The sequence below is a fragment of the Microcebus murinus genome, chromosome 25 (assembly GCF_040939455.1).
Source record: "Microcebus murinus isolate Inina chromosome 25, M.murinus_Inina_mat1.0, whole genome shotgun sequence".
NCBI classification, from domain to species: domain Eukaryota; kingdom Metazoa; phylum Chordata; class Mammalia; order Primates; family Cheirogaleidae; genus Microcebus; species Microcebus murinus.
This window is the reverse complement of record NC_134128.1, coordinates 10,583,613-10,600,139: the sequence shown is the minus strand read 5'-3', so window position 1 is coordinate 10,600,139 and position 16,527 is coordinate 10,583,613. Positions and strand designations below refer to the sequence as shown.

The window sequence follows — 16,527 nt, the reverse complement described above, 5'->3', positions numbered from 1 at the left end:
TGCTATGCTATAAAAAAGCAAGTTGGTGCAATATGAGTGAGAATGGAACCCATTTTGAAAGTTCTGAAAAGGCTTCTTCAAGGTGACATTTGAAGAGAAAAAGCCTATCACCTAAATATTGCTTTACCATAATTCCGATAATTGCATTCCTGATAAATCTTCACTTTCTCCCCCAAACTTGCAATATCCTAAGGCCCCGTCAACATTTTGAAAAGGAAACTGAAATATTGTAAATGCTTAATAATAAATACATTTTCAAATACTTTCTTTATATTACATGCACATCCAGTGTCAGTTATGTAATGTACTTGTAGTTCCTTTGTGTACACATGTATGTGTGCATAGACAGTCATTCCATCTGCAATTATTCATTAAGCACCTGCTATGTGCAAAGCATATGTGCTAGATACTGTTTATCAGATTTTGTTATTGTCTTCTGTATTGTATCTATCATTGTGTTCTGTTTATCTAACGAGAGAGATATTTGTCAAGTTATCACACCAGGGAAGACTGTATATAAGTGCTAAGAAGGAAAGGTACATAGGTGCTCTGAGAATGCATGGCAGGGAAGTATGCCCCTGATGAGAGGGTCAATGAAGGTTCCCACAAGACAGTGGTGATTCAGCTTAAACGTGTATGGAAATTAACTAGGTTGAAATGGGGAAAGAAAAAGAGCATTTCACATAAATGTCCTTAGATGGGAGGGAGCTAGGGCCATTGGAGGACTGAAAGGGCGAGTGTAGCTGAGGCAGGAGGAGTGAAGAGAAACCTGATAGGAAAAGAGGTTTGACAGAGGGTCTCTGAAACCCTTTATCATGAGATTGTGTCATCCTCTATTTGAGCAGTAACAGCCTCCTAATGTCCTATTATGGAAATCCATTTTATAAGATCACTGGATGGATAAGTCAAATTTTGGCCAATAGGCATGCCATTTAGACTGCTTATTGGACATTCTCACTGCATATTCAGACGTGATTTCCTCTGCCTCCACCAGAGATATGACCATGCAACAGCTAGTCTACGAGATGTTGTACCAGCACCTCCTGATCTCCTAGTTGAAGAATATCTTGATAACACATTCAGTAGATGATAGAGTGGTCATAGATCACAGATTTTGTGGCACAGTTGATATGTAGAACAAACATATATGACAATTCACTTTAGTTCATTGTGGAAAAGAAATTCTTTACCACCACTATTTATATTTGATGACCTGAAGACAGCTGTAAGATGTTACTTTATTAACTTGTAATCATGAACATGGAAGAAAATGGACCATATGAATGTGGAGAAAATAATGAACACCTGTGTAGAGAATGGAAAGGCTCAAAGAGAATTATGCTTGGTGACTTTGTAGACACTCTGTAGACAGACAAAGGTCAGACAATACAGCAACTTATCCAGATGGTGATGGGAATGCAGCTCCTAATATCAAAGGAAGACCCTTAAAGGGCTTTTGCCAGCAGTGATACAGCAAAAACACATGGAAGGGTATGTAGGGATATTTATATCATATTTAGGTGTTAGTTCTTATAGTTATTATTTTTTCTGTTTTTCTCAGATTGGATTTGATAAATTCTAGTTATTCATGGGAATTATACAAAAATGTATACATAATGTATGTTAATATAGATTTTATTTTATGATATTTTATAATATATATTACATAGACAGTGAAAGGAGTTTTTTTAAAAATTATTTAGTAACTATTTTAGAACAAGTTTATATTTATGTAATTATTGCAAAGATAGTACAGGGAGTTCCTCTATATCCCACACTCATTTTTCCCTGTTATTAACATCTTACATGAGAATGGTTCATTTGTCATAACTAGTGAAACAATATTGTATGCCTTTAGTAACTAAAATCCATGCTATGTCTAGATTTCTTCAGTTTTTCCTGATGTCATTTTTCTGTTGCAGTAGTCATGCCTTCCTTTCCTCCTCTTGGTTAGTTGTGACTTTTTCTCAGACGTTTCTTGTTTGGGGTGATCCTGATAGTTTTGAGGAATATTGATCAGGTATTATAGTTGAAAATTCTGATATCTATCTAATTCTTGATCTCTTTATCTAGAATATTTTAGCATTTTCTTTTTGTCTTTGATGTTCTTAAATGTTGCTATCATGTACGTAAGGGCATTTGTCCTTCTCTTTCTTGTTTGAACACTCTGTGATCCCTTTCAATTACTTGTCTTCCTTCTAGAAATATTATTTTTTTAAATATTTCTATGTCTTATGTTTCTTAAACTTTCTATAAATCCTTTTATTCACATATAGGCCTCTCTGCTTTTTATCCTTAAAATATCCCTTATATTTCTTTTGTTTTCTACTCTTTATAATTTTCCCTGCTACTTCCTCTGAGAGTGTCCTAATCTGATCTTTTTACTCATTAATTAATTCTTTAGTTATAATCATCTGGCTGTTTATTTCACTTATTATGTTTTTCATGTCAAATATAATATTTTTAATACCCAATATTTCTGCTCTGTTTTTTTAAATGATTTTTGTTTTTTTTTACTTTATATTGGTATATGTTTGCTTGTCTTCTTATTGTATATAACAAGATTTTAAAACTCTGTTTCCATCTATTTTTAAAATTCTGCTTTGATTATTAAATATGGTTCAACTAATTGTCATTCTTTAGTAGTTATTTGGCCCCTCACAGCCTAGTTATTTTGGCCTGTGAACTCATGCAACCATGGTAACGTGAGTTGCTCTCTCTGGTAATTTAGGAAAAGACAGAAAGCCAGCTCTTTGTGTCCTTCAGCTGACTTTAAGGAAGTGTGAAGGGTGAGTCTTAGGCAGAACAGGTCAACTATGGATCACTTCCATTAGTTGCCACTAGGCCCTGTATCTTATATTGCTGCTCCAACATTTAAATATTGGGAAGCAACAATGTAGATGGCAATATTGGTAGATTCTAATCCATGTTCCCAAGAATTTGAAGAGGGATTGGATGAGAAGAGTGAACTCATCAGCTCTCCACATCAATATGGTTTTTATCTGCCTTTGTATTTCGTACTTACTACAACCTGAAGCTGTTCTGATGATTTCTATATTCTTTGAAATTATTCTATATTCCTTGAAATTATTCTATATTCCTTGAAATCATTATTTCAAGGCAAAAGAGGAGAAAGACTCAAATGTACAGGAGCTCTCCTACAGTCTACATGCTTACTGCTATTTTTAGCTGGTGTCTTCCACCACTCAAGATATTGGTATCTTTAGACTTTCCAGGTATTTCTCAGTTTCTGTTTATTTCTTTGTTTATTTGTTTTCCTTTTGATGTTTCTGAAATCCCTTCCTCCCAGTAGTTTCTATAATCTTCCAGATTTGATATTGGGTGAGGGAACCAGCAGCCATTGCTAGTTTGCCATCCTGACAGTATTATCAATCCCCAGAAAAAAGTAACAGTGACATATCGCATTCATCATTGTGGCACACATTGTAATATATCCAGAATAAATTTATAACTGTGTAACTTATCTACAAAAAAAAACACACCCTTTTATTAAGTGGCATAGAAATTAACCTGAACAAGTTGAAAAATAAATGATATCTCAAGGTAAAATAAATCAATATTTAAATATTTCAATTATTTGCTAAATTACTCTAAGATTTATTTGTAAGCATGAATGTATGAGGAAAATCAGAAGAACAAAATATTTAGGGAGGAATAAAATATTACCTATTAAAATACAATATTAAGACCTAGTTATGTAGAAAAAAATACCCTCCTCCATTTAAAATATGTAGCCTTTAATTATATTCTGTATCTACATTTATAACCATGTTATATATTGTTTAAATTTTGCCTCAACCATCAGATATAATCCAGAAAATCCAAGAAGAGAAGAAAAATCTATCATATTTACTACTATTTTTGCTGTGTTCTGTCTTTCTGATGTTCCAAGATTTCTTCTAGTATTTAGTTTCTATTTAATAAAGTTACTTCAACCATTCATTTAGAGGAGGTCTCCTGGGGACAAATTCTCTTGGATTTCCTTTCACCTGAGAAAGTCCTGGGGGAGAGGTCTTTGGGACCTTGCTACAGCCCAGTGTGGATGGAAGTCTGGGCTCCTCACTCAGCCTTTGCAACTAGGGGTTGAAAATCAGATTCGCTTTTCAGTAGTGTTTGACTGTTGTAGAGCAGTTATTGTCCAAGCATTTTCTTTCTTTCTAGACTTCCCTTTTCCTGGTCCTTTGGTGGTAGAGAGAAGTGTGTACCTGTTGCAGTTCCCAGGTTGATAGGGTCTCATGTGCATTTTGGGATATATGATGGAGGGAGGAATCTTAGGCAACTCATCACTTTGTGGTTCCTTGAGCTCTGAAGTCCCTAGCTAGTCTTACCTTCTTCTCTTCACTTTTCAGAGTCACCTTACATTTCTGTGTAATTGTATATAATTATATATAATGTCCAAAGGTTTTAGCTGTTCTTAGTAGGAGTTATATGGAAAATTAAGTTTATCCAAAAATACCCAGAAGAAGAAAATATAATGACTTAAAAAGTATGATATTGATGGAGGGATAGAGAGATCTAAGACTGATATAGGAAGTCTAGAAACAGATTTAAAATATGATAAAGATATCAGTTGAAAAAGAGAAGTATTGATCAAATGATTTGGGGAAAATTGGCAAATAATTTGGGGAAAATTTATATATTTACCTCAAACATATTAAACTGAAATTCCAAGTGAATCTATTAATATGTCCGTACAATTTGAAGTATCTCTAAATTTGTAGTATTTCTTACTCTGTTTCTTCATGACCCCAAAGGAAAAGACTGGTATAAAGTATGAAGGTGTACATACTGCAAAACAAGTATGCAAATATATAAGACAAAGAGTTAATATGTATATTTTATAAGAAATAAATTGTTAGTTGGGAAAAAGGTTAAAGTATGGAAAGAGTATTTCTTCAGATTCTATAAATTTAAACATTTTGTATTAACATTTATTTTTTATTAGTGTTAGTGCATTTAATCACTTTTCACATATTTATTTCCTTGAGGTCTCGAGTTTAACACAAACATATATGCAAAAGGTAAAGACTTGGATGGTAGTAAAGCCATGAGTTGGAAGCAAGAGATTTTTTCTTTTTCAATTTAGAAAGAATTGAAATCAGATCAGAATATTAAGTAAATAAATAAAGCTATAATCTATGTGGAAACAATTGGTATTAACTACATCACCACTTTTTTAAGTTGTTCTGTGTATATATATATTTGTATATGTACGACTTTATAGTAATTTATTTTTATGGCTCTCTCCTATGTTAGAGTATTTTCTTCACATGGTAGGTTCCCTGTCTCTTTAGCTTATATCGTTGGCATTTAATATAGTATTTGGTACTGTGTGAGCATCAGATGTTTGCTGAATAAATAGAATGAAGGGGAATGGACGAGTAAATAAATAAATCTCTGCTGCACATTTGTATAAATATTTCTAATAATTATAGGGATAATATTTGATGTTACATCCAAAGTAGGACAATAGCAAACATACTAGAAGGGTATTCTTCAATACCCCATCATTAGGTTGATCCTTGGTTGGTTTTGAAAAGAATTCACCTTCATTTTCTATGACATAAAATGACAGGGAATAGATTATTTAAGTCTCTCTTTTTTTTTTTTTACTAGAAACCCAGTTGTAAGATTTAAGAAATGGTTCATATTTTATTGATTAAAGTGATCACATGACCTTCTTTGATGGTATTTGTTGCAAATCCTTTGGGATCTTGACATAGGTAATAAGTGATTTTGTAACCTGTACAGGCAGATTAAAAGGAAATGTTAATAAAGTGAATTAAGTCTGTAAATGAAGACAAGCTTTTATCAATACTCAGGTTCTTATATTGCTAAGTGTCAGAGAGATCCCAAATCTATTTAATTTTTAATTTAACTAATCATCTCTTTGATCCCAAATTACTAAGACATCACTGAGGGTAAAAAATCTAACCTGGAAAAGGACTTCTGTAGTCATCAGAAAGATGGAATTCCATTAATCAGGTGTGAGTTTCCCCTCCCCTTCAGTACAGAAGCTACACAATTCTCTGGCTAGAAAGATTTGTTGTTGTTTTGGAAAGGATGTTGAAAGATCTATCTATGAACTATTAATTGGTTTGCAAAGTTAATTTTAGATTAAATGATGTGTAGTTGCACTTTCCATAACCACACAGAGGAAGAACCACTTAAACATCCATGCTTCTCTCTGCAGAATAAGACATTGGCCATATTTATTAACATTAGTTCCCTAAAAGTATGAAACTATGGATGTCTAACTCTTTGGATCCCCTCTTGGAGTGAGTTTCTTCTTTTCTTAGCCTTTATTCTTTAAAATATCTGTAAACTATGTATATCATAGCTGTGTGCTATGAATCTGTTGGAAGATCTTACGTGATTTTCTGGATGTCATGCCCCTAAATACTCCCTCTATTCTCTACTGTTTTGTTTACAAGCTTCAGAGACAAAGTTTTTCTTGTGAATTCATCATGAAAACACAATGACTCAGGACAGAGGGATATTAAAGGGTATTAATTACTTGGGGGCTAATCATAAACATAATGCTATATATGTATACACACACACACACACACACACACATATTTCTTTGCTAAATATCCATCATTATGTTTTTGAAATCATCTAGTTCTCAGAAAAGGCTAGACCTAAAATAAAAAGAATAGTGTATACAATCTAACAATCTAAGCCTTATGTGCTCAGCTGGCTTATATGCTATTTCTCTTTTCCTTTCCTTTCCTTTTTCCTTTTTGCTATATCCTTTTTCCTTTTTCCTTTCCTTCCTTTCTTTCTTTCTTTAGAGTCTTGCTCTGTTGCCTGGACTAGAGTCCTGTGATGTAACTCCTGGGCTCAAGTGATCCTCCTGCCTCAGCCTCCCAAGTAGCTGGGACTACAGGCATGTATCACCATGCCTGGCTCATTTTTTCTATTTTCAGTATGGATGGGGTCTCACTCCTGCTCAGGCTGGTCTCAAACTCCAGACCTCAAGGGATCCTCGCGCATCAGCTTCTCAGAGTACTAGGATTACAGGTGTGAGCTACCACACCTGGCCTATATGATGTTTCAATGTAGGTATCATTTTTATTTGGTTATATGTGCTGTATTAATTTTATATGTCATGTCATATTACACTGGGACTGTTTATATATTAAAACATTATACTACAAATTGACTAAGACAGATTCAGGAGATAGTTATGTAAGTTTTCTAGAAAATTAATTTTCCCTTTTCAACTGAAGAATTTTGTATAGGAACAATTATTATTACTCATACAGTAACCATACTAGAATTTTTGAAAATCAAAATAATATGATTATATAATAATAGAATTTTTAAAATCTGACTAATCTTAGAAATTATGCTTTCTCTTTATGCTCAATTTGTTTGTCATACCCAGCAGGGATAAGTGATTTCTCCTACCTATTCTTCCTTTTCATCTCTCTTTTCTCTTCCCTGGTGTCAGTGATTTAAGCTCTTCAAAGGAACGTAAAACCTCAATAATTAAAGAATATGAGTAGAAGATACAGTAGGTAGAAGCGTCCAGAACTGTGAACCCAGGGCTTCAGTAAACTGTTCAAATTCCATCAAATATCAAGAATTTTGTGTATGTGCAAAGAGAGGTGGATTTAACTTAGTAGGATACTTTATAATAATGATGTCTCTGAAAATTCCACTAATCCTAATTTTACTAATCCTGTTAGTATTACTTCTGGGAAATACTTTAGTAAATTAATACACCTCTGTTTTGGTGAGATAAACTATATCATGGATATTATTCAGAGTTCCAATATTTTTCAGTTTTCATTGGTCAAATGTTTCTATCCTAAATGATTGTTTTTTTTCTTCTTCTTCTTCTTTTTTGTTTCATTACTTCCCTAATATAAACTTTTTTACTTTCAGACAGAGAAAGGACTAACAAAAGTATGGGAAGAAAGTAACCAGAACCCTGGTGATCACTGGCAAAAGGCTGACATCCTGCTAGGAAAGTTAAGGAATTTTGAAATCATATTTCAAGGCATCAGAACAAGGGATCTGGGAGGAGGAGCTGCAATTGATGATATTGAGTTTAAAAACTGCACAACCAGTAAGTTTCCAGAAAGCACTTCTATTTGGAAGCACATTTATAATCTAGCTATTTTATTTTTGTTATACATTTATAAAATATTCTACTGTTACATATTTTGTATACACAAATCAGTTGAAAGGTATAATTTCATAATAGTGAACTTACAATTACATGTTAAGAGACAATACCTGTCTTAGTCTGTTTTGGCTGCTATAACAAATTGCCATAAACTGGGTAGCTTATAAATAACAGAAATTTATTTGTCACAGTTCTGGAGGCTGGGAAGTCCAAGATCAAGGCATTGGCAAATTCAACATCGGGCAAGGGTTTGTTTTGTGGTTCATAGATGGCATCTTCTTGTTGTGTCCTTACATGCGGAAAGGGCAAATGAGCTCCTTTGGGCCTATTTTATAAAAACACTAATTCCTTTCATGAGCACTCTGTTCTCATTACCTAATCACCTTTCATTTCAAAAGACCCCACCTCCCAACACCAACACCTTGAGGTTAGGATTTCAACATACGAATTGACTGGGGTAGGTAGTGTTTAATGTTCAGACCACAGCAATACCTTCCCCATCTTTCAATTGCACAAGTAACTCCCCTCTTTGTTTCATACCGTCTGCTTTCTAACATGTAGAAGTGTTCTCCGTTGAAATTATTTTTCCATATAATTTACAATGTTCACATGCATTTATCTAATTTGAATCAATTAAAAATAAAATAGTAAAAAAGGGCTAGAAAGCTGGCAGTTAGTGCACAGATGAGAAATAAATTCAACCAGGTGAAATTCAAGCAGAATGTGAATTCAAGCTAGGCATAGGGGGTTTAAAAATGCTACTCCAGCTTGTGAACTGTAACTTGAAAGAAAGTTTGCTATCATTTATCATGTTTCCAAATGTGAAGTATTACTACACTTAGAGTCTCTTTACAGAACTATCCAGAAAATGTCAAAAATAATTATAAATACATTTGTACAATTTCACAGTTTGCAAAGTTCTTTCAGAGAATTATCCCATTTGGTTTCCAAAACAGTGCTGTGTGAAATCTTCTGCCAGTGAAAGATATGCCTTCTGTGGTTTTCTACACTGATTCTCTTGGCAGCAAGCCTCTGCGACCAAAGAGCTAAACCTGAATGCTGTTTAGTTTTATTGTTGCTCTCATATTAAAATATCATTTCACTGAGGCAGTTCAAAAATGTGACGATGGTTTTTGGTGGTGTTACAGCATCTGCTCTTTTTATGAGCAGTGCTGTTTCAAAGAGTTCAGCTTAAAAAGAAATGCTTTAAAGCTTCATCCCCACCTCCCGCCCATGTTTCCAGAAAAGGTAGCTGCTTCTCAGCTGCTCATATGTTATGTAAAATCAGAATTCATGTGTCCCATGTGATCTAGGGAGCTCAGGTCTCCAGGTATCTCTGTCATGTGGGAGACAGAATTTGAGCTTGAAGATGTTTGGAAGAGAGTGATTGAACAAAAGAAAATGAGGCTCTGCACATATAATTGCGAAAAAGGAATCTGAGACGTGAAATTGTGCTTCTTAAACTCTTCCCTTGTAACTTTTCCTAGTAATATGTCGAATTTCTATTATGATTAGTAACTCAATCTAGAAATTATTTTGGCAACTTAAAAAGGAAAAAATTCCTCAATACTTTTTCTTAGATTTTATAAAGAAAGAAGCTTTTCTTAAAGAAGAGAAATTCCTTTCCTCTCAAGAGAAGCAGAATGATTCCTAGAAGGGTTGATTCAGGACAGAAAGGAACTGAGAGTTATTATTCTAGCTTTGCCCGGTTTCGTGTAGAAGTTTTCACCATTTCTTTTCTTACTTGTCTTAAAGTCCTAGGAGAATTTAAGTGATTATAATTAATTTTGTTCGACTCAGGCCAACACTCAGCTAAGTTATAATGTAATATTTTATATGTAGTGATAAACTACTTTTAAGTCTATAGTTATTTTCCCTATGTCATCATATAAAGAGGCATCGTGCTGTCAATTATAGTTGAATATGATCAATTGCATACTGGATACATTTTAGGAAGAAGCAGACATTGTTTTTTTAATATCCCAGCCTTCTACAAATAATGAAGATTTTCATATTTTTTTATAATTAAGATAGAAAGCATTAAAAAAAAACCTTATGGGAAAGTTTGAAAGACTATGAATGGAACTAAAAATAATTTTTAAATTCTCTTCGTTTTAAATGATGTGCCAATAAAATATCAGAACTATGTAACATGGGTAATGAGAAGGAGCTTAGAGTGTAAGTTACCTTAAGTTGTTTCTACTTTTGCCAGTTTAGAAGAAGAGAATGGTATTGGGCAAAATACCTAAAAGTCAGAGAGGCATTTTATCATATTGGTTAAAAACAAGGAGTCTTGAGTCAAACGTCTTGGGCGTCTGGCTCTGTCACTTAGCTTGGGTAAGTTTCTTCATTTTGATTTACCTCAGTTTCCTCATGAATAAATCTCAGGTGATAAAAATAGGACTCCCGTTATAAGTTTCTGTGAATAGTAAATGTTAGTATATGTGAGGTTGTTAGAATAATCTTGACACATAATGAAATTTATGTTAATATCACATTTTATTGTTACAATTATTATTATTATTAACATGTCATATGGTACATTATTGCCCTTTATTAGGACATCAACTTAAAATCAGATGCAAACAGGTTATAGCAAAATTTATAATGGAATTTTTGCTGTTCCCCATTTGAGATGAAGAGTTTTAAAAATGACTTAGTTTTATTTCTGTGACATTCTACCAGTCACACACACGCACACAAAAAATATTGTATATTCTCATTTAGAGAAATGTGTAGAATAGGAAAATGTATAGGGTCAGGAAGTAGATTAGTCTTTGCTTAGGACTGATGGAATGGGGAGGTGGTGGGAAGAGGTTGCTAGCTAATAAGGGGTATCTTCACCCAGACACACAGACAGTCCCCAATTTATGAGGTTCAATTTAAAATTCTTCAATTTTATGATGTGTTTATCAGGATGTAACCCCATAAATCGAGGAGTACTTGGATTTACATTGATGTGACAATGTTTTTTTTTATTTTAAATTTATTTTTAAATTGACAAATAATAATTATACATATTCATGGGGTACCAAATGATTTTCTGATGCATACAATGTATAGTGATCAGATCAGGGTAATTAACATAACATCTTTTCAAACATTTAACATTTCTTTCTGTTGAAAACATTCAATATCCTCCGTCTAGCTATTTGAAACTATATATTAATTTTATATAGTAAACTATTATAAATTGTAGTCATACTATGAACTTAATTTCTTTTACTTTATGATAGGTTTATTGGGTTATTAAATGCATTTCCTACTTATGATGCTTTTATTGGGACATAGCCCAATCAAAAGTCAAGGAGCATCTGTATATACTATCATATATGGATACAATATATAACATATATGTATATACACATGTAATATATATGTCATATGTATAATCTACCTTCCCTCATTTCCACTCACAAATTTAAAATTTTTATCTCAATGATTCTGAAATTTTAAAAAATACAGGCATAGACTCTAAAGTCAGATATCTGTAGAGAAACCACAGAGATGATCTATTGTGTTCCTGCCATTTTGCAAATCAGGAGACTGAGGTTCTAAAATGACATGATTAAAGTTATATGATTAAGGTCAAAATCCAAAAAGAGTATAAATGTTTATACAATCTGTATAAATCTAAAAAAAATCAAATGACTTGCTTTTTGATATTTCCTGGCTCAAGTCCCCCTCTATCACTTGGATTCGATTTGATTTCACTTTTGGCAGTGTTTATATTTGGTTTTTGTTTTACATTTTGTTTTGTGTTTGAATGTGGGCTGCTGTCTTGGAAGGGCATCCTGAAGGACCAATTTTGAGAATTCACAGTCTGCTCCAGCCTCGCAGACCCCCTGGATCCATTCTTTCTCAAAGTGGATAAAACCTGCTCCAGGGTTAGCTGCCATTCCCAAACCTACTGGCTGTGTTTTTCAGTGAATATCAGTCAGATGTTTTGTGATTCTCCTGCCTTCTCCCTTATAGATATAAACAGTACACAGGTCTTGTCACTGTCTGTGTTTTTTAAAAAAAACATTATGTTACATCATTGTAAATCCAGTTACTCCTCGACTTATTATGGGGTTACATCCTGATAAACCTGTCATAAAATTGAATAATTTTAAATTGAACTTCATAAAGTGGGGACTGTCCGTGTATGTATATGTATATACATATACATATGCACACATATATGCATACATATACATGTATTATATGTGTATATACCATAATATGTATGGTATATATGTGGTGGTTACCTACTTTACCTGCAAATAAAAAAGCTATTTAAGCTTCATATTTATTTCTTGCTTTTCCATTCAAAAATGTACAACTCAATTTATTAGATAGTATTCAGCAAATAGACAACATAAAGCTAGAAATATTCTTTTTTGCATTCTGAATACAATATGGTGCTATCTTCAATTTACTATCAAATTTATTGCATTTTTCTAAAAAGAGAAATAGAGCAAAAGAATGGGCATATCCTATAGTCTGTACAGGAGCACAATAAGAAGCATCTCTCCTTTTTGGACAAGTTAATAAGGAAGCAAGTAAGTTTTTATAGAAAAATAAGTGACAGATTATAAATTTGATATCTCACCTTTTTCTATTCAAGTTGGTTTAAAAATGGTTTATACACAAATCTTGTAAAATGCAGCAACTATTCCACAGAACAGAGAAGTAGGAAGAGAATTTATATTGAGAAGAAAGGAATACTCCATCATTGTCATTATAAAGTTCTAAATTTAAATGACTACTGGATTTTCAATCAGAATATTATTTAAGTATAGCCATTTATTAAGTACAATCAGTCATCTGATATTTATTGAGCTTACTGTTAATACTAAGTAGCATTCATGTGAGTGTTCAAGAGCCCACATGTGACACAAGACCACTGGGTGTTAACGCTAGCTTACCCACTTGCTATCTGCTCTGTGGTTTTAGGCAAGTTGAATAATCTTCCTTTCCCTCATTTTTCTCATGTATAAAATAGTAATAATAATGCTTCTATCTCATAAAGTTCTTATGAGGATTAAATTATTAACTCCATACAAAGTGCTTTGAAGAATGTGTGAGATATAGTAAACACCTGAATATTTGTTGGCTAAAAATAAACATAATGAATGAGATGTGCAACATTTGTGGGATGGTCAGGCTTGAAGCTCCGACTTGAGGGGGAAGGGGGAGCATGGGCAATATACGTAACCTTAACATTTGTACCCCCATAATATGCTGAAATAAAAAATAAAATTAAAAAAAAGTCTAAAAAAATTCTAAATGAGCAAAGTGAAAAGCTCATCGTTGTTTTAGGCACAACACTTTTCATATCAACATTCAAAATTAGATTCCATTCCATTCCTTCATTTTCTCATGTTCAGCAAACGTTGATCGATTGTCTAGAGCTGCTCTTCCCAACCTCCAAGCTATGGACCAGTACTGGTCCTGGCCTATTAGAAACCCAGCCGCACAGCAGGGACATGGGCGAGTGAAGCTTCATCTGTATTTACAGCTGCTCCCCATCACTTGCATCACCACCTGAGCTTTGCCTCCTGTCAGATCAGCGGTGGCATTAGATTCTCACAGGGGTGGGAACCCTACTATAAACTGCACATGTGAGGGATCTAGGTTGCGGGCTCCTTATGAGAGTCTAATGCCTGATGATCTGAGGTGGAGCTGAGGTGGTGACGCTAGTGCTGGGGAGCGGCTGCAAATACAGATTATCATTAGCAGAGAGGTTGCATCATGGTGAGCTATATAATTATTTCATCATATATTACAATGTTATAATGATAGAAATAAAGTACACAATAAATGTGCTTGAATCATCCCTAAACCATCCCCTCCACCCCTGGTCTGTGGAAAAATTACCTTATATGAAACCAGTCCCTGGTACCAAAAGGGCTGGGGACCGCTCATCTGGAGGCTGCAGAAAGCTCTGTGGGATGTAATATGCACACTACTCAGAGCAGGGCTGCAGCGTGTGCATTCCACAGTGTTTGGCGTTGTGGATTTTTCCATTTTCCCTTTTCTGTGACTGTTTCTTGACTTCTGGCATTTCTCTCCTTCCCCACTGTATTCTCCGTTGTGTTTTCTCTTTCCAGGACCTCTCTGTGAACTGTCTCCAAGACATTGGCAAACCCAGGATCTTAGGGTGTGATCCAATAATGGTATAAAACGTTGCCTTTTCTACTGAGTATCTAGAAAATCCAATTGAATGATGACTAATTTTCAGTTCAGGGGAAAAAGGAAGAAATAATTTAGGGAAGAGAAAATATTTCTAGTGTCTTCTAAATAGACAGTAACTACTCAGTCTTTCTCTAAATTATTCACAGCAAAGCACCCAGGCCCCCAAAATAATCCTAAATGTGGAAAAAAACAAAATAATTTGGGAATAAAAAGGAGCCAGAATTATTATAATTTTAGATGTCTTGTACATTGTCTTCACACATAACCTAAAAAGATATTCTTTTAGATTATAACCACTTTAACACCTTTCAATTTTTCCTTTTAAAAACTGTATGTATGACTCCTAAGTGTCCTTTAAACAGCAATTGATCAAGAGTGAAAAATAGTGGCATGAAGATAATGATTTCGGTACAGCATCACTGTGGGTTCAGATGAACTTCGGGAGATCACAAAACAGTGATTGCTCTACATAAAATTCACGAATAAATAAATCTATAAACAGAACTCTGTAGGGTTTAACTTCAAAATTACCTTTTCCCCATAGCTTAGATGAAAAGCTCTGTTTCTTCTCCACATAGGAGTGTTTCAAGTGCTGCATTCAGATCACTCACAATTTTCTTTTAAAGTAAATGTTGTCAGGAAAAGAAGGGGAAAAAGAAAAAAAAAGATGGTAATGAGTAGGAAAATAATAATAAAACATCTCACCCTAATGAAATAATTAAAGGTGACTTTTATATTTAATAGTTAATAGATAGATAATATGTAGCACTTTATAATGTAAGGGTGGATCAATGATGAAGGAGTGGATATAAGGATGGATGGATGGATGATGGACAGATGGACAGACAGATGCATAATAAAGACTATGTATTCAAATCTTGTTATATATATGAAAATTCAGAACAGAGCAAGTCCTTGTCTTCATGGAGTTACATTCTGGTGGCCGATAAACAATAAAGTAATATGTACTACTGTTTTATGTAGTAGTGATAAGTGCAAGGAATGATACCAGGAGAAAGTGATGGAGAACTTTCTCCAGAGCAGGTAGTAAGCCTCATTAGAAGGGTCAAAAACAGTCTCTTTGAAGGCTAGAGTTGGGCAAAGACCTAATGAAATGAGGAAGCAACCATGCAAACATTTCAGGGAAGAGAAGTCCAGGCCTAAGGACCAGTGAGGCAGATGTGCTAGGAGAGAAGCATGTTGATAGAGCAGAAGGAGAAAAGGGTGGAGAGAGAGTGATGATTGTCACCAACAGGGCCTTGCCATTGGGAATGCCTGCTCTGCACTAGGGATCTTCTCACAGCATTAGGAGTTAAGCAAGCAGACTCTGGACTCAGACTTCCTGAGTTTAAATCCTGGCTCCGCTGCTTTCATGCTATGTGATCTTAAATATGTACTCAATTTCTTTATGGCAAAAAAAAAACCTACCTTATAAAGTGAGTATGAGAATTTAAAAGTTAATCTATGCCATGTGCTTTAAATAGTAATACTTCACAGTAACTATTCAGTAAGTGTTAGATATGATAACTATCATCATCATCATTATTATTAACATAATATTTAAGTAAATTCCCAAAACTCTGGAAATTTGAGGTACCTAGATGTTACACTAAATAATATCAAGTGGGTTCATTTCCTTACTGATACTTAATAGCACAGAAACTTATCCATAGTTAGCCATGGATCATAGAATGCTACTAAAATCACGATGAATAACTTGGGGGTTAAAAGCAGTCACATAGCACCTGACCTATCTGAAAAGCAGGTGCAGTGTGCACTGGTTGCCAATTCATCTGAGTCTGTCGAGACAGAACTATACAAACAAGTGGACATGATGTAGATTTATTACTTTGTAGATAGGTAGCAAGGGACAACAGAAGATTAGGATTCATTGAGAGTTGCTCCCCCAAGCCTTGGGAAAACTGCCCAGTATGAATGAAATCTCATCTGCATGTGCCCATTTGTCCCACAGCTGAGGGACCTGGGAAAGTAGCCTGCCCTGGGTTTGATGCCCCGAGGAAAACAGGACTTGCTGGGCATCATTGAAGGATGTCCTGTTTCTAAGGGAACCTGGAGCAGAAGCTGAGCTGTTCTAGCCAGTCCCCTCTTGTTTCAAGATGTTGCATTCCCACCACCTTCTACAGCTATTCTAGAGAACCGTAAGAGAGAAAGAGGGGAGAACCGAG

General features: G+C 34.4%; 1 protein-coding gene across 1 annotated transcript in view; it reads left to right on the top strand.

The window, feature by feature from the left end:
- MALRD1 (MAM and LDL receptor class A domain containing 1) overlaps positions 1 to 16,527 on the top strand; it is a 491,205-nt gene that overhangs the window by 295,793 nt on the left and 178,885 nt on the right. Inside the window, exon 28 of the mRNA XM_075997515.1 lies at positions 7,918 to 8,101. Coding sequence (XP_075853630.1) covers positions 7,918 to 8,101 — 184 coding nt within the window. The remainder of the gene's footprint in view (positions 1 to 7,917; positions 8,102 to 16,527) is intronic.